The 18,101-nt window shown below is 47.7% G+C and overlaps 1 protein-coding gene and 1 long non-coding RNA gene across 2 annotated transcripts; one reads left to right on the top strand and one right to left on the bottom strand.

Moving 5' to 3' along the window:
* Positions 1-1,502: 1,502 nt before the first annotated feature.
* Positions 1,503-15,867, bottom strand: LOC146275151 (vasoactive intestinal polypeptide receptor 2-like). Its single transcript, XM_084703058.1, has 13 exons — positions 15,600-15,867; positions 10,092-10,191; positions 9,825-9,932; positions 8,750-8,844; positions 5,069-5,166; positions 4,632-4,770; positions 4,278-4,425; positions 3,554-3,614; positions 3,384-3,453; positions 3,138-3,235; positions 2,679-2,817; positions 2,515-2,556; positions 1,503-2,397 (listed from the first exon to the last, which is right to left on the bottom strand). Exons 1-13 carry the CDS (start codon positions 15,645-15,647, stop codon positions 2,224-2,226), a joined length of 1,320 nt encoding a protein of 439 aa, XP_084559184.1. The 5' UTR covers positions 15,648-15,867; the 3' UTR covers positions 1,503-2,223.
* On the top strand, positions 15,622-17,782 carry LOC146275150 (uncharacterized). The gene is made up of 3 exons (XR_014766317.1): positions 15,622-15,708; positions 15,780-15,874; positions 17,628-17,782. It is a non-coding gene; the product is annotated as an uncharacterized LOC146275150 (long non-coding RNA).
* Positions 17,783-18,101: the final 319 nt, after the last annotated feature.

Below are 18,101 nucleotides of genomic sequence, written 5' to 3'. Positions count from 1 at the left end.
GGGACAAGGAAAGAGAGAGGGGGAGGGAGAGAGAAACGAGAAGGAAAAGAGAGGGAATACTATTGGGGTAATTGATGGGTTTTTAAAGGGAGGGAGGGTGTAGGGAGGTAGTGTGAGAGAGAGAGAGAGAGAGAGAGAGAGAGGGGTGTTGGGGAGGGAGTGATGGAGGAAGGGAGGGCGGGAGAGAGGGAGGAAGGAGAGAGGAGCAGATGGAGGCTGAGTTGGGGGTTAATTGTGGAGTGGAAGGTGAAGGAGGAGTGGAGGAGAACTGATGACAAGGAAGGAGTGAAAGAAGTCAGGAACAGAGAGCTGCAGAGACAGGTCTGGTTATCTCTGAGGGCTAGGCCAGATACACTGGTGAATGAGGTACATAGAGGCACGTGTGTGTGTGTGTGTGTGTGTGTGTGTGTGTGTGTGTGCGTTCTTTTCAAATAGGTCAAACATTGTAGCCTGTGGTTGGACAAAAGTTTCTACTTACAGGACAGGAAGGAAGTGAACAGAGCAACATGTTTTGGCAGAGAAGGTTGAGTGTGTGTGTGTGTGTGTGTGTGAGGGTCAATCAGGGCTGGAGAGGCGTGATAAGCAGATGGCAGAGTCCCACAAGGTACACTCTAAAATAAGAGTTAGTTAGTGCACACCTGTGTGTGTGTGTGTGTGTTTGTCCATCTGCGTGTGTGTGTGTGTGTGTACGGGTGTGTGTGTAGGGGTTGTACATTGAGATAGCAAGTTGGGGGATATAACTTCATCTGAGTCACTGAGGCAGAACAAAAGGAGCACCAGGTGTGTTTCTGCTGTGTGTGTGTGTGTATGTGTGTGTGTGTATGTGTGTGTGTACCTAGAACACCAACCCAATTTTTGTTGAGCATAAATCTTATTGTTTCCAGCACGGAATTAGCGAATGAGCTTAGTGCTGTTCTATTTACATTGTTTGAGAGATTAGTTCTGACCACAAACAAACACACAGGTTTGTTTTTCTATCCTACTGGGGCTTGACCATTCACTCCCATTCCAAATGGTGGCATCTCTAACCACTACCCACTACCCCCTAACCCTAAAACATCTTATAACCCCTGAGTAAAGCATTCAAAGTTATGGGTGTGCAGTTCAACAAGAACATACACACACACACCGAACAAACTCTGTTCTATATTTCTGTTCTTCCACTGGCATACCTCCAGCTCTTGTCTCAGAGTGTGTGATGGACAGAGTAGGTGTGTGATGTCATTTTGTCCTCAACACCGAGTCTCGATGATCCACGAGTATCTTATCTGCCGCAGGTCCACTTGTGCGTGCGTGTTTGAGTCTGTGTGTGTGTGTGTGAGTTTGGTGGATTATGCCTCAGTGGTTCCACTTCTGTGAAAGTTTTATTGGCAATCTTACTCCAACTGATACAACAAACACCAACCCCACCCACGCACCCACGCACCCTCACCTCTACCCCCACCAACCCCTACCTCTACCCAACTGTAACCCCCAACCTAACCCACCCACCTTCACCCCAAACCCCTAAAGGCTACACCACAGTACACACCAAAAGCAGCATTTACAAGCATAGCAGTAACCCAGTCAACCCCTCTCCACCAGTACCACACCAGTTGGACCCCACAGGGCTTTACTGGTAAGAGCTGAGCCTTTGGCCCTCCATGACGATGAGCTGGACCCCAACACGAACAGCATGGACCACAGAACACAACACAGAACATGGCAACAGCACGGGATCTAAACGTGTGTGATCATGGCACCTGGTCCATGACAATGTGTCATGGCGGTCCAGGCACTGGGAGTCAGGTGGCTGAGCGGTTAGGTAATCGGGCTAATAATCAGAAGGTTGCCAAATGACATGGTGTCCTTGGGCAAGGCACTTCACCCTACTTGCCTTGGGGGAATGTCCCTGTACTTACTGTAAGTCGCTCTGGATAAGAGCGTCTGCTAAATGACTAATTGTAAATGTGTACACTGGGTGTATGGAAGGCTAGAAATCCAGTCTTGTTGAACCCACATGACAGCCCATTTGAAATGAGGCCGAAACGTCCTCGGAACTCCCTCTCGGCCGTCTCAGACATGAAGACTCTGTCTCTTCCTGTAGTCACATGGGTCACCGGATTAAACGAAGAAGAAGCTCGACCCGCGATATCTCCAGACTCCTCAGGAAGTTGCTCATGAACGCAGCAGTTCCTGGTGCCGGGGTACGCCATGTGACATCCCCGATCACCGAGCGTCCAATCACAGCATGGTGGTCTCCGTCTGCAGGATGGACTGGGCTCTGGCGTTGCGGGGAAAGTGGGCGGGGCCGTCGGTCCCGTTGAGGGTGGTAGAAGGGGCGTGTAGCCGGTACTCCCTCCCCACGTAGCGCTTTAGAGACACACTCCTCCACGTCCTCCTCAGCTCCCCCTGGACCTGCCTCACACACACACGCACACACACACATACGCGCGGGGGTAGCAGTGCTTTCAGCTAAGTTTCACCAGAAACCACTGGAGGAAGATTCTAGAATGGATGACACTTCTCACTCACCTCAGTGTTGAGGAAGCAGTAAAGAACAGCTACAACAAGACCCTGAAAAAAACACACAAGACCCTGTAAGAAGTGTGTGTGTGTGTGTGTGTGTGTGAGTGAGCGAGACAGAGAGATAGAGTGAGTGAGTGTGTGAATGAGTGAGGGTCCGATGTCATATCCACCAGGAAGGAGCCAGGTCCCAGGTCAAACAGGATCTTATAATCCTCCATGCTGGCATCGTCCACCTCCACCAGATACACAAACACCACATAGTTCACCCCAAACAGGGGAATCAACAACAGGGTCGACTTCACCAGGCGCCTGGAACACACACACACACCACACACCACACACACACACCAATATTATAATGTAGAGCTTTGATAAGTTGTAGAGGGGACACCTGTGTTGGGATTGGTGGTAGACTGGGCCCATGTATTGTGATTCGTTGTTTATATGGCATTGATTGTGATTGGCTGTAGAGGGGACACCTGTATTGTGGTGGGCTGTAGAGGGGACACCTGTATTGTGATTGGCTGTAGAGGGGACACCTGTATTGTGATTGGCTGTAGAGGGGACACCTGTATTGTGATTGGCTGTAGATGGGACACCTGTATTGTGATTGGCTGTAGAGGGGACACCTGTATTGTGATTGTGGTTGGTTGTTTCCTCCCACATCTGAGCTGTTGAGTTTCTGGATGAGGATACGGATCACACTGATGAACAGGAAGAAGTTCAGCTGGTGGACAAGGAGAAACCAGTGTAAACAGAAATCAAACAGCACTTCTTTGGTTGCCATTTTGGCTCCAATGACAACCACCAAAAACAGGAGCCATTTTGGTTTGGGTACCACTCACTGTAAAGAGAGTCCTTTGGATTATACTCACTATGACAGAAGCCATAATCGGCCAGTTAAGGAGTCTATTGGGAATGAGGGATTCATTTCTCTCCCAGCACCTGTCCGAAACCACAAAGATTGAGTTCAGAAAAGCTTGCTTGACAGAGGTGTATAGCTCTGTCTCGGTTTGATGATGTCAGTGCTGACGACCAAACTCACCCAGTATCCTCCAGATAGACCCTACAGATTATCCACACTGCCACAAAAACTAATGGCAACCCTGGTTGTGGGAGAGAGAGAGACACACACACACAGAGAGATATAGATAAAGAAACAGAGATGGAGAAGGAAAGATAGAGAGAGAGAGAGAGAGAGAGAGAGACAGAGAGAGAGAGAGGGGGGGGGCGTTTATGTGGGTTCTGTTTAGAGTCTGGATTCAAGGGGAGAGTTTTAATGAGGTGTTGTCGATGAAATTAGACATAGAAGTCACATAAGAGTGGAAACATGCACAGACACACAAACACAGACACACACACACACATACACACGCACACACCCATGCACATTGCACACACACAGTAGGGACTAAACAGCATGGAGAACAGGTATACAAAGATAATAAATGATGCAGGCTCGTTTGTTCTACGCTGGTGGGTGAAGTCAAACATGTGACAGAGAAGGAGACAGAAAGAACTCTGGCATCAAAACACACAATCTATTCACAGGGCACTCACAAACGACAGATAACAGATTACTAACAGACTGAAATGTGTGTGTATGTGTGTGTGTTAGACAGGGACCTGAGACCAGCCACATGAAAGCATTTGAAAGGGGCTGTGTCGACATGCCTCAGAGTAATCAGCAGAGTTGGAAATACACACTAGTGGGTGTGGTATTATTTGTATGATGTGCCCGTGTGTGGATGTCTGGGTGCACAACCTACCCCAGCCTATGAGCATGTACCCGGTGAGGGGGGTGTTGCGGGAGATGACCAGGAGCAGGGTGTGAAGGTACAGACCCTCCACCAGGAGCCAGAAGAAGTTGGCCATGACAAAGTAGTTAAAAAACACCACACTGATCTTGCAGCCCAACTACAACACAAAGAACAACTGGTCTACTCTCTGACTGTGTGGGTGGATGTTGTGTGAGAGTGTGTGTGTGTGTGTGTGTGTGTATGTGAGTAAATGAGGACGTGTGTGAGCAGATATGCGATGTGTGTGTGTGTGTGTGTGTGCGAGCCAATGTGCGTCTGTGCGTATGTGCGAGCGGATGTGTGCATGTGTGTACGTGCTCTCACCAGCGACGGCTGCAGGCTGCAGTCTGTGTGCTCGCTGGGAGAGAAGAGGATCGCATCTTTGATCAGCACGGCCACGGCTCTCAAGATGAACGACACAAACAGATTGAGGTGGATGTAGTTCCTGGTGCAGTGGAGTCTCCTAAACACGCATACACACGCAAATAAATACATGCGTGTGCCAAGACAAAGGCCTAGGATGAGATTGTATATAAATATTGTCAAGACATAAACACAGAAAATGATGGGATGCGTGAATAAATGTGGAACAATAGGCCTCTTCAGTGGCCAGGAAAGAACCAACATAAGAGAGGCAGTGAGCCAGTATCCCGTCTGAAGGACATTTCACCAACTGTAATAACTGGCACAACATCTTCACACATAGCAACACAAACGCATGTTTTTTGAAATGGTGACGCTTTAGTGTGTGTGTGTGTTACCTGAAGACACAGAGGATGGTGGTGCTGGTGATGAGAGCGATGAGGGAGAGACTGTGGCCCAGGGTGTACAGAGTCTTCACTACCATGTAGAACACCAGCTGCACGCACACACACATGCCCACACACACACGCACACACACGCTTTGTATTGACGTTTCATCTAATCCAGTCAACCTATTATTGTCTGTTTGGTGCGATGGCCAGAAACAGAGAGAGATTGCCAAAGTGATTGCCAAAGCAGACTGCACAATTACTCAGACACCACTTTAAAGATCAGTGCTTGTCTCTAAACAAGTTTGGAATGTGAAGAATACAGTTTGGGTTTGGGCTGGATACTTAGTAAAAACCCCATTTGTTTTCCTTCCCCACAGAAATTTCATAAATTGGAATGTTTAGAAATAACGTCTGACCTATAAATGCAGTCTGTTTTGACAGTTAAGCTATTTTTTTGCCATACATGTCTCAATCTGGTGTTCATCATTCTCCCTTGACACACACTCTCACCATCTATAAACAGCATTCTCCATGCCTGAGACGCCATCTGGACTGCACACACACACACACACACACACACACACACACATACACACACAAAGTCAGACCTCACATTGCTCTGTTTCATCTCCAAAGATAACACCGACCCCAATTAGGGGGTCACAACAACGACCTCTGAACTCTCAACCTGGGCTTCAAACCAGGAAGGGGGAGGCTCCTGGAACAACCTCAGTGTCCTTTCTCAAGTCCTCTGTGATGAAGTAGGCAGACTGGATTGTTGGTATGAGGGCGTGTTTGGTACAGATCCACACCATTAGTCCAGGGAGAGAAGGAGGTAAGGAGGACAGCCTTGTCTTTAGACCGGGCCTGAGGGAGGTAGGACAGATGGACAGCCTTGTCTTTAGACCGGGGCTGAGGGAGGTAGGACAGATGGACAGCCTTGTCTTTAGACCGGGGCAGAGGGAGGTAGGACAGATGGACAGCCTTGTCTTTAGACCGGGGCTGAGGGAGGTAGGACAGATGGACAGCCTTGTCTTTAGACCGGGGCAGAGGGAGGTAGGACAGATGGACAGCCTTGTCTTTAGACCGGGGCTGAGGGAGGTAGGACAGATGGACAGCCTTGTCTTTAGACCGGGGCTGAGGGAGGTAGGACAGATGGACAGCCTTGTCTTTAGACCGGGGCTGAGGGAGGTAGGACAGATGGACAGCCTTGTCTTTAGACCGGGGCTGAGGGAGGTAGGACAGATGGACAGCCTTGTCTTTAGACCGGGGCTGAGGGAGGTAGGACAGATGGACAGCCTTGTCTTTAGACCGGGGCTGAGGGAGGTAGGACAGATGGACAGCCTTGTCTTTAGACCGGGGCTGAGGGAGGTAGGACAGATGGACAGCCTTGTCTTTAGACCGGGGCTGAGGGAGGTAGGACAGATGGACAGCCTTGTCTTTAGACCGGGGCTGAGGGAGGTAGGACAGATGGACAGCCTTGTCTTTAGACCGGGGCTGAGGGAGGTAGGACAGATGGACAGCCTTGTCTTTAGACCGGGGCTGAGGGAGGTAGGACAGATGGACAGCCTTGTCTTTAGACCGGGCCTGAGGGAGGTAGGACAGATGGACAGCCTTGTCTTTAGACCGGGGCTGAGGGAGGTAGGACAGATGGACAGCCTTGTCTTTAGACCGGGCCTGTAGGCTGGGAACACACCTGGGAGATCCTGGACAGTCTCAAACTACAAGGCAGGAGGCTGATGGGAACCACACAGGAGGGAGCAGAGAGAGAGAGAGACAGACAGAGAGAGAGACAGAGAGAGAGAGAGAGAGAGAGAGAGAGAGAGAGAGAGAGAGAGAGAGAGAGAGAGAGAGAGAGAGAGAGAGAGAGAGAGAGAGAGAGAGAGAGAGAGAGGGAGGAGAGAGAGAGAGAGAGAGAGAGAGACAGACAGACAGACAGACAGACAGCGAGAGAGAGAGAGAGAGAGAAGGGAGGGGGATAAACAGGAAAGAGAGTGAGTGAAGCAAAATAGCAAGAAGAGAGTGGAGTGTGAGAAATGAGAGAGAGAGATGGCAAGAAAAATAGAGAGCAAGGAGGAAAGAGAGAGATAAACATGAAAACGAGAGCAAGACGGAGAGAAAGCACCTGGTGATATCAAAACCCAGAGAGCCCAGCGGAGAGGAGAAACAGATTCATAGTTTGGGAACAAGTCAGTCGCATCCGTCCTGTCAGAACAAACATGACATTTTTTTCTCCGGATATTCTTTAAATCCAGTTGTTATATGGCTGTTTAACGTTCAGTATAAACCAAGAGCTCAGGAATGCTGTCTGACATCTGAGCAATAACCTGGCAGATCCCAGGAAGCTCTCTGAATGACTTCATCTCAGGCATCACCAAACGGAGACAGGAAGTTCACACATTCTCTCTCTCTCTCTCTCTCTCTCTCTCTCTCTCTCTCTCTCTCTCTCTCTCTCTCTCTCTCTCTCTCTCTCTCTATCTCTCTCTATCTCTCTCTCTCTCTCCGTCTCTCAGTTTGCTTGCCCACTAAGTTCAAGCCAACCACACACACACACGCACACGCACACAGGCAAACACGCAAACACACAGACATGTTCCAAGGGTGACAGAGTCTGAGGCGAGGAAGGTGGTAAGGGAGGCAGGTGCTCACACCACAGTGTAACAGTTTGTTTCGTTCAGGATGTTAAATGAAATTAACATCATGACCTGTAGAACTATGACATTTTGGAATACATTTGACGCTGATGCTTGTGCCCTTTTGGATTATACTGCAAAAACCCAACCCAGCCTCTTTTGATTTCAAATAGAGTTACTCTCTACTTTATATAAATATCAAGCGTTTACAATCTATATATACAGTACATACTGTATACAAAACACGGCAGTGGTCTTGGTTTATATTTTTCTGTGGTTTGTCACAAATAAAAGGAAACCTGGGATTCACTTGGAAACAGACATCAATTTAAATGCTTGGTGTCTTTTAAACCGGACCCTTTTCAAACACAGCTGTGCATAATCCCTTGACTTGACGTTCTTCAGTAAATCTAGTTTTTAGAGTGTGGCTCACATGGAGCGTCAAGGGCGGTTCTCTGGAGTGCTCAGAGTGTGTGTCTGTGTGTGTGTTCCGGGTCACATGGGGGTCATTTCATTCTCTCCAGTGGTCATGGAGCTGTCAGGGAAAACAACACTGCCAACACTGCCCTCCGGCACACACAGACACGCACACGAGGGCACACACACACACACACATACACACACACAAAGGCAGGCACAACCACAAACAGGTAGGCAAATGCAACCACACACTTGTGCACACACACATGCAACCACACACACACAAAGAAAAAGGAGGGGGGTGCACAGGTAATGCCTCTCCCTATCTTTCTCTCTCTCTCTCTCTCTCTCTCTCTCTCTCTCTCTCTCTCTCTCTCTCTCATGACTTCATCTCAGGCATCACCAAACGGAGACAGGAAGTTCACACATTCTCTCTCTCTCTCTCTCTCTCTCTCTCTCTCTCTCTCTCTCTCTCTCTCTCTCTCTCTCTCTCTCTCTCTCTCTCTCTCTCTCTCTCTCTCTCTCTCTCTCTCTCTCTCTCTCTCTCTCTCTCTCTCTCTCTCTCTCTCTCTCTCTCTCTCTCTCTCTCTCTCTCTCTCTCTCTCTCTCTCTCTCTCTCTCCTCAAACACACACCTTGTCAGGTTTGGAGTCGTTGGACATGCAGACGGTGGTCATGCTGGGGTAGATGCCCGACCAGCCGGCCTCCGTACAGTTCCTACTGAGGGTTCCTGAAGGAGGGAGGGAGGGAGGGAGGGGGGTAAGGAGGGAGGGAGGGAGGGAGGGAGGGAGGGAGGGAGGGAGGGAGGGAGGGAGGGAGGGAGGGAGGGAGGGAGGGAGGGAGGGAGGGAGGGAGGGAGGGAGGGAGGGAGGGAGGGAGGGAGGGAGGGAGGGAGGGAGGGAGGGAGGGAGGGAGGGAGAGACACAGTTTCAGTTTCACTACTGCGAGTGTGGGACACAGACCAACATTCCATTTCCTAACCCTCCCATTCACTAACCTTAACCCTCCCATTCACTAACCTTAACCCTCCCATTCACTAACCTTAACCCTCCCATTCACTAACCCTAACCCTCCCATTCACTAACCTTAACCCTCCCATTCAATAACCCTAACCCTCCCATTCACTAACCCTAACATGATCTATCCCAGATGAGGCCTTCCTAGTGCTGGATCAGGTCTGAGAGAGGGCGATGTAAGAACAGATGCTCGTTCAGAGAGATCATTTGTAACGGTAGCTGCTCCAGATGTACCCAGCTGCTGATAGATAATTTGGCTCATTAACACTGCAACTGTGAGCACAGCAGAGGGCTGTTTAGGGAGGGAGGGAGGGAGGGAGGGAGGGAGGGAGGGAGGGAGGGAGGGAGGGAGGGAGGGAGGGAGGGAGGGAGGGAGGGAGGGAGGGAGGGAGAGGGTTGGAAAGAAGGAGGGAGTTGAGAGGGATAGAGGGCAAGGACGGAGGGAAGGAGGGAGTAGAGAGAGATAGGGGGAGGGGATATGACCATGGAGGAAATAAGCTCGGGCACAGCGAAATGAGGACAGACGGATAGCGAGTGGAGAGATATTACGAGGAGGAGGAAAGAAGGATGAGAGGGAGCTAGTGGGAATGGGAGGGCTGGAAGGGAGGGAGAGAGAAAGAGACATGGGGGAGGGAGGGAGAGAGATGGGAAGGTTAGGGGGGAAGGAGGGAGAAACAGATGGAGGGGGTTTTACCGTTCAGTCCAAACAGATGAACCACCGCTGCAGGACAGAAGAGGGTGACCACCTCTCCTACTGGAACAGACTCCCAACACAGTATGCTGCTCCACTCCCCCTGGCAGCCTGGAGACACATATACACACGTACAGTATACACACTCAAGAAACACACCATGGGAAAGTACTCACAGTTTCATGGCTGTATATGTGTGTGCGTGTGTATGTATCTGTATATGCATGTGAGTTTGCATGTGTGTTTTTGTGTGTGTGAGTGTGTGTGTACCTGCAGTCTCGAGGGTGTGTCGCTCCAGCTGGTCCTGACACTCCAGCTCCGCCCCCTTCACCTCAGAGTAGAAGTGGCACGTGGGATGCCTCCCATTGGCCTGGACAAACAGGAAGTAGGAAGGGGGAAGCTAATGGGTTCAGTAACAATGGGCTTCAGCTCAACAGGCTACAGTCCAAAGGCCATTAGATATTCTGCTTGGTGCCACACAGGGCGATAGGCCTGCCGTTTTACTATCTGACCAGAACGAAGGGAGGTCTGAGAAAGACATGGATGTTGTTTTCTTATCCAAGACAGATCTCTCTGTGTGTGCAAATGGGTGAGGGATCTGTAAACAATGCCACAAGGTGACCAGTGGCAACATCCTAACAAACAAGCCAGGGTTCCTGAGGTTTATTCACCCACAGATAATGTCCTGCACTACATAACTCTGTGCTGCTGTGCTTGCATTATTAGGAGTGCTTGTGTGTGTGTGTGTGTGTGTGTGTGTGTCTGTGTATGTGTGTGTGCAAGAATGTCTGGGAGGTCTGTTTATATTAGGAGTAACTGCCTCTCGGCAACAGTTCAAAATTGTCTGTGTTTATCATAAAAGTGGACACACACAAACACACACACACAAACACACAAACACGCGCACACACACACAATTCCTCTTAGAATGATGTGTTAAATAAGATGTCAGTTTCTTTCAAACAACCAATCACATGTCACCTCTTCACTGGGAACCAATCACCCATTGCATCCTCTTTATCTCACAGACCAAACAAACCCAGATACTCTTAGTGAAAGACAAGGAAAACCTAATTTTCTATTTTTAGATGCTGTTGGTTGACCAACAAACAAACACCAGAACAAAATCCCCCCCCCCCCCCCCCACACACACACACACACACACACACACACACACAAATAGACACTAACACATGATACATGAGCACTTGTCCATTACAGTTTTTCACGATTGCTAAAACACATTTCTTGAAACAGTCAACCATTTTCTCAAAACTGTAAACACAAAACCAAATATTCAAACTCAATTTCCAAAACCTCTGACTGGAAAAATCAAACACTCGCCCCGAAACCATGTACCAGATTGCTGGCGTCAGATTGTTCAACAATCTCTGCTGACACTGCTACTGAACCATGTCCATAACCTTTTCTATGTGCAATATTTATTTATGCAATTACGTGCAATAATATTACGTGCAATATTTTTTCTTACGTGCAATAACTTGGCTGTATATCACAAATTACTTATTCATAGTGGCAGCCACCACACTTAACTTACAGTAACTCACACTTAACTCTCACTTACTTTATATATGATTGTACTTTTTATACCCTTAGATTCTTATCTTCTATTTTATATGACTCCCTGTATCTTGTATATTTAATATTTTCATATTTAATTGTACTCTGAGTGCTGTTCTGTACCTTGCTGCTGTTGCAAACTGCAATTTCCCCACTGCGGGACAAATAAAAGGTTATCTTATATCCTTGTGCTCAAAATCAAACAACGCCTCCAGAACATAAACACAGCAAATCAATATAAAAACCCTATGGAGCAATCATTAGGCACAACATTAACACATGGAGAATACAACATCCAGGCCATGTAGTTACATGTAAAGACAACTTTGTTTATGTATACACAGTAAATACATTTACATAGCAATAAAGAAAATGGATTTCGGATTTTGAAACACTGGATTTTGGTGTTTCAACACCCATTAACACTTTCCTGATGTATGACTATGTTTAGCCTGTGTTCTGCACCTCTCTTTTGCCAACCGTCTCTGGAGGAGGGGATCCCTCACTGAATTGCTCCTCCCAAGGTTTCTTCCATTTTTGTCTCCTCTAGTGGGTTTTTCTGTGAGTTTTTTCCCGCCTTCCTTGCGGGTTGAGGTTGGCTGAGCAGCAGTTCTATGGGCATATATGAAGCCCGCTGTGACATTGCTTGTAAAAGGGCTATACAAATACTGTACATTTGATTTGATAATATTACAGTAATCATCACAACTTACGCTTTTCTACAGTCGCTAGGACACATTTCTCAATACTTAAGTCACGTTTTCAAAACTATTCACACAGTGAGCACAACAAACCCAGTGAGCACAACAAAAGTACATGTTAACCTGTGGATCATTTATCATTGCTTTGGCCCAAAATGCATTCAATGACTACATCTTTCAAATTACATTCATTCTTTTCTCACTTCAACACAACAACTGCCAAAACTAAAAATGAAATGCTATAAAATGATTTCTACGGAAGGGTTGTGCTAGGTGAGGAAAGGGATGCAGAGAGAAGAAACCAGCCAACATTTGTATGTGACAATGTGGCATTTCACCACTCCTGTGCAGTACCGAGTGGTTTGCAGCCCATTCCAGAATGGTGTCACTTTTCTTCCCACCCTACTCTCCATTCCTCAACCCCATAGAATCATTATTTTCCTCATGGAGGTGGAAAATGTACTGTATGACCACCATCCACATGATCAAATGTCCTTCCTGGACGCAATGAATGCTGGATGCCTGGACATTGCCAGGGATGGATCAGGCATGCCAGAAGATTCTTTCCTATGTATTTCCCTAGATGACATAAGATGTGATGTGGATGAGAACCTGTGGCCAAATGCAGAAGATTAGCATTCCTATTGTATCTATATCAGTGGATGGTGTGTATACAAATTCTTGTATTCTTGAATTAGTGAAAACAAATGTACATATATACACAACATATTGAAGCATACTGCATGATGTCTGATTCCAGTAACATATATTGCAGTGAATTCAAAGTGTCCCTGTTTTACATAAGAAAACATTGTATAATGCTACCTGTTGTAAGTGATTTTTAGGTAATTGTTTTGTGGGTGACAAAGCATGTGTGTTGGCTGCCAACCTTTGTTAATGTTGAGTTGATTTGAGACATGTATGAAGTGATTTGGTAGTTTTAGTGCATTTTGAATGTATCCTAGCGACTGTAAAAAAAAAAAACTGTAGTACTGTCAACAAAGAGCAAAGAAAAACAGGGTAAAAACCCTCTGGTGTGCTGGATCCAGCCTTGAAAACACTCCACACCTATGTCACCACAGGCCAATTCCATTGCCTGTAGGACATTTACCCTGGTATATGAGTTTTAGTCATAGACCTTTCACCGCATTGCAGAGAAAAAAATCTTCAACTGGGTTGAGAAAAGGGCTGTATGGTGGAAGGCAAACATTTACAGTAACAAATGCTGGTTGATGAACATTTGATGGCATTGTCCCAAACCACCATTAGAAACAAGTGTGAACAATTTTGAGTCATTGTGTTTTACAGATGACAACTGTGTTGTAGTTGTGTTTACTGTTTGCCACCTGTGTTTACCATTTTACAGCACAGTGCAAAATGTGTTTAGGGAATGAGAATGTGTTTACAGTTTTGCCAAAAGAGTGTCTGATTTGACAAATTGGTTTAGTTCACTGAACATTTGATTCAGAGAATGGAGTTTAGTTTTTGAGTAAATGTGAAAAACTGTAATAGGGGGGGTCAGATGGCTGAGCGGTTAGGGAATCGGGCTGTTAATCAGAAAGTTCCCGGTTCAATTCCCGGCCTTGAAAAATGATGTGTCCTTGAGCAAGGCACTTCACCCTACTTGCCTCGTTGGGAATGTCCCTGTACTTACTGTAAGTCGCTCTGGGTAAGGGCGTCTGCTAAATGACTAAATGTAATAGACGAGGAATACAAAATTGCAGTAAAATGTCCTGGATTAACCAGACATGGCTATTTCTGTGCTGCTAATCCAGACACCCAGATGGCATCAAGTTACCTCCCGTAACCCTCAACCCCACAACATTCAGACGTATTCCATCTCTCTCGTCTTCTCCTCTCTCTCACCTCCGCTCTCATCTCCTTTCTCCAAATCTCTTCCTCTCTTCTTCTCTCCTCTCCATCGTCCTCTCTCCCTCTCTCTCTCCCATCCCCTTCCCTCCTCTCTCCTTCTCTCTCCTCCTACCCTTCTCTCCTCTCTCCTCCTCTCCCATTCCCTTCCCTTCTCTCTCCTTTTCTCTCACCTCCTACCCTTCCCCCCTCTCTCCTCCTCCTCTCCACCCCAGACACAACCTCTGCTTCATATGGCTAGATTAGATGGAATGTTCCCAATATCTCTAAAGAGCATCGCTCTCATGGAGCAGACAGAGAGACAGAGACGGACAGAGAGAAGGAGGGAGGTAGCGAGAGAGAAAGGGAGGGAGGGAGGGAGGGAGGGAGGGAGGGAGGGAGGGAGGGAGGGAGGGAGGGAGGGAGGGAGGGAGGGAGGGAGGGAGGGAGGGAGGGAGGGAGGGAGGGAGGGAGGGAGGGAGGGAGGGAGGGAGGGAGGGAGGGAGGGAGGGAGGGAGGGAGGGAGGGACAGATACAGAGGAAGACAGAGATATGCACAATGTGGCTGAGACAAATACACAGAAATGAAATGTGTGAGTGTGTGTGTGTCAATAGGTGTGCATGAGAATGTCTGCATGCATCTGTGTGTATCCATAGGTGTGCGTGTGTATGCATGCGTGTGTGTGTGTGTGTTCGTGAGTGGGTAGACGTGTGTGTCCAGAGGTGGTTGATTTCTCGTGATCACCAGTTCTACTTCTGTCATTGCAGGGACCTGAGCTAGAGAGCACAGAAGCCCTCCAGCAAAACACCTGAAAGTCACACACACACACACACACATAGGCACACTTTCACACACACACACTCAGGTACACACACACACACTTGGGTACACACACACACACTCAGGCACACATTCACACAAACACACGCACTCACACACAAACACACACACACGTTCACAAACACTCAGGTCCACATTCACACACACACACTCACACACACATTCACACAGATTCACAACTGACCCATTTCTTGCCAAAGTGACATTATGCTAATATATATACAGGGTGGGTCTGATTTACTTTCTCAGAAATTCAAAGAGGCAGAGGCTTCCAAAAATACTGCCCAACAGTACCGTAGAAAACAGAGATGCAAACTAAGACGTCTGTCAAAAGTATCACTACATATATTACTCTATTTGAGATGTGAGGTTGCCTGCTCAATAGATCAGATATGGACTACATTAGAGCTACAATCAGATCCACTCATATCCAGAATCTGCCAAGAAGTTCGCACGCATAATCTACCAACCATCTCAACAAAAGGGCTCCTTTCAAAAAACAACCTCATGTGGCGCCCAAGCACGCAACTGCATCTTCTACTGTGCATTGACTGGCAGAGACTCAGGTCAAACTTGTTGTCTAATTATCAAAACCCAGAAAAGCCTGGGGAAAGGTACTTGGCTCTCTAGGTCAGTGTTTTTAATAAACTGCAGAGCATGAATTTGTTAAATGGTATTTTGCACCATGTTCATTTGAATCGATTTACCATTTGACTTAGACGTACCATAGCCTTCACGGTATGTTTATAAAACACCATCTACTGTTTTTACATGTCAATGGCGGTGCGCACGAGGAAAACCACTCACCCGTTCCAGGATTCCGAGCGCGAGGAAAACACCGATCCAGTGCGTCATGGCCGGCGCGCGAGGACCTCTCCAGTTCCGACCCACTCGAACTCATGAAAGGTCCAGCCAGGTGAGTGCGGGTAGATGGATCCCAACCTATTTGACTAAAACAGTAAATAGCAAATCCTTATCATGTGGAAGGAAGGGGGCATTGCATTCATTTCAGGTCGTCTGACAGGACGCAGAGAAGCATCGGTTGGTTTGACAGCTGTAGTGGCACTCCCGATAACTTTACGGTAAGACGCGCTCCCGACAGCCCTTTTCTTCAGCCGTCTGCGCGCTCCCGTGTCCCATACTGAGGTCCATTTTAATAAACTCAGGCCAGAAAAGATGGAAATTATGCGCACTTGTGTGCCTTTGTCTGTTGAGGTGAGTAGAAGAGTGCATGCGTGTCCGAGAGAGAAAGAGAGAGAGGTAGAGAAAGTCAAATTAATAAAGACAGATAGACACAGGCAAAAAGAAATCATTATAAGTTGGCCTGGGAGCTAAATAATTAATTACTTCCCAGAACATCTCAAGTGCATCTTAAAGAACAACAGTGGCCTCTAGCGGGCACGACCATCATAGAACGGTCTGAAAGCTTTCAGTCCAGACTTAATTACCGTAGACTTTTGTCTTCGACCTGTAATCAATGCAGACTTGATGGAGTTTTTGGAACACCAACTGTTAATGTAAAAGCTCATGTAAAATAGATAGGCTTATGTGCTCTCAGCAGTGCCTCAATGCTTTCCTGTGAGCGTGTGTGTAATCATAGGTGTGTGTGTGCATGTGTGTGAGTGTCTATGGTATATGTGTGTGTACAGTGATTGTGTACACATAGTATGTGTATACCTGCGTGGTGTGTGCGTGAGCATAATGTGTGCGTGCATGTGAGTGTGTGTGTGTGCGTGGTGCGTATGTGTGCGATGTCTGTGTGAGCCCAGGTGTGTGTGTGCGATCCAGCAGGATGGGATTAGCAGCGGCTCACCACGATGTGAAGGGGTATCACGGCGGAACATAATCAGAGAGTGAGCAGAGAGGAGTGATGGGAAGGATGAGGGGGAAACAGTGGGATGAGAGAGAAAGAGAGAGAGAACATTCCAGATCCGACTCAAACCATCTGTGTTCCGACAGCCTCGCAGATCATCCAGTCCTCCACGAATGCAAAAGATAAATAAAGTTGATGCGATGCTTTTATTCCTTAGCCACAGTGACATGGCTCTGGAAGACAGAGAGAGTGATGGAAGAGAGGAGAGCCAGAGGGAGGGCGAGAGACAGCGATAGAGACGCAGAGACAGAAAGGAGGGAGAGAGACAAAGAGCCAGAGAGAAAGAGAAAGAGAGAGGGGGGGAGAGAGAGAAAGAAAGAGAGAGAGAGAGAGAGAGAGAGAGAGGGAGAGGGAGAGAGACAGAGAAGAGGGAGAGAGAGAGACAGAGAGAGAGAGAGAGAGAGAGAGAGAGAAAGAGGGGGGGGGGGATTGTAGGTGAGGTCAGACTGGACGAGAGCAGGAGGAGAGGAGCAGGGGGGAGGAAGAAGGAGCTGGGGTTAGGAGCAAACACGTCCCGTCTCTCAGGTCTCGGGTCTGGTTCACCGGCTCCTGCCTCAGACAGGCAGCCCAGCGCAGACTGGATGACCTCACCGTCTTAGAGACAGGGTGCCTGGCAGAGCCATCAAAGGGAGATGAACTATCGAAGATATAGATAGATGTAGATGTGAAGAATGTTCCCCCCTCATGGAGAGAATCAGAAGATGAAAGCGAGGGATGGGGATGTGGAGAGGGGGGAGAGAAGAGAGATGTGGGACCTTTCAAATGGATTGATTGATTCAAATGAGATCTGATCCGACGTCTCATTATTTCACGCTTTTTTTCCCCTTCTTTTCTCTCTTTCTCCGACTCTCCCCGTCTCCCTCTCTCTCCGTCCCTCTCTTATACCATCCCTCTGTCGCCCTCTCTCTCTCTCTCCATCCCCCTCTCTCACTGCCTCCTCTCTCTCTCCCCCTATTTGACAGAGGAAGCTAAGAAGGGATGGTGAGAACTTCAGCCTTATTTGGACTGAAAACCGCGACAACTAAGACCTCCTCAGTCCCGAGTGTGTGTATGTGTGTAGGTGTGTGTGTGTGTTTGTCTAAGCTTCCAACTGTGTGAGGTTACTGTAGCGTTTGAATAAATGAGTTATTCTTTGTGTCTGTGTTTGAGATGCAGACAGATACGCCATGTTTGAGGGAGAGAACTATAAACAAACACAACACGCAGCTTCCCTGCTGCCGTTGACGTGTTTTGAGAGTAACGATTTTGTAATTAGCTTTCACTCCCTTGGTTGTGCCTCTAGAAGGGCACATTCTTTGGGGAGTTGACCTTGGACTAACTCGATGAAAAGGTTCACAAAGCAACCGAAGAGATGACCAGACATGTCTATCCCTTCTCCTCACTGGCTGGATGTGGGAACCTGACGCAGACGTGCTAGTGACCGTCACAACCAATAC

The sequence above is a fragment of the Hypomesus nipponensis genome, chromosome 8 (genome assembly GCF_054491055.1).
Source record: "Hypomesus nipponensis isolate SF chromosome 8, ASM5449105v1, whole genome shotgun sequence".
Taxonomy (NCBI): Eukaryota; Metazoa; Chordata; class Actinopteri; order Osmeriformes; family Osmeridae; genus Hypomesus; species Hypomesus nipponensis.
Note: the sequence above shows the minus strand (reverse complement) of the source record. Positions and strands in the feature narration are given on the sequence as shown.

Bases quoted from the DNA above. Each gene is read 5' to 3' on its own strand.
- LOC146275151 (XM_084703058.1), bottom strand. From the start codon at position 15,647: ATGACGCACTGGATCGGTGTTTTCCTCGCGCTCGGAATCCTGGAACGG. The intron at 5,167-8,749 runs GTGTGTGTTTGA...GTGTGCGTGCAG, and splicing joins ACGACTCCAAACCTGACAAG to CTGGTGTTCTACATGGTAGT. The intron at 2,818-3,137 runs GTGTCCCCTCTA...TGTGTGTTCCAG, and splicing joins CAACCACAATCACAATACAG to GCGCCTGGTGAAGTCGACCC.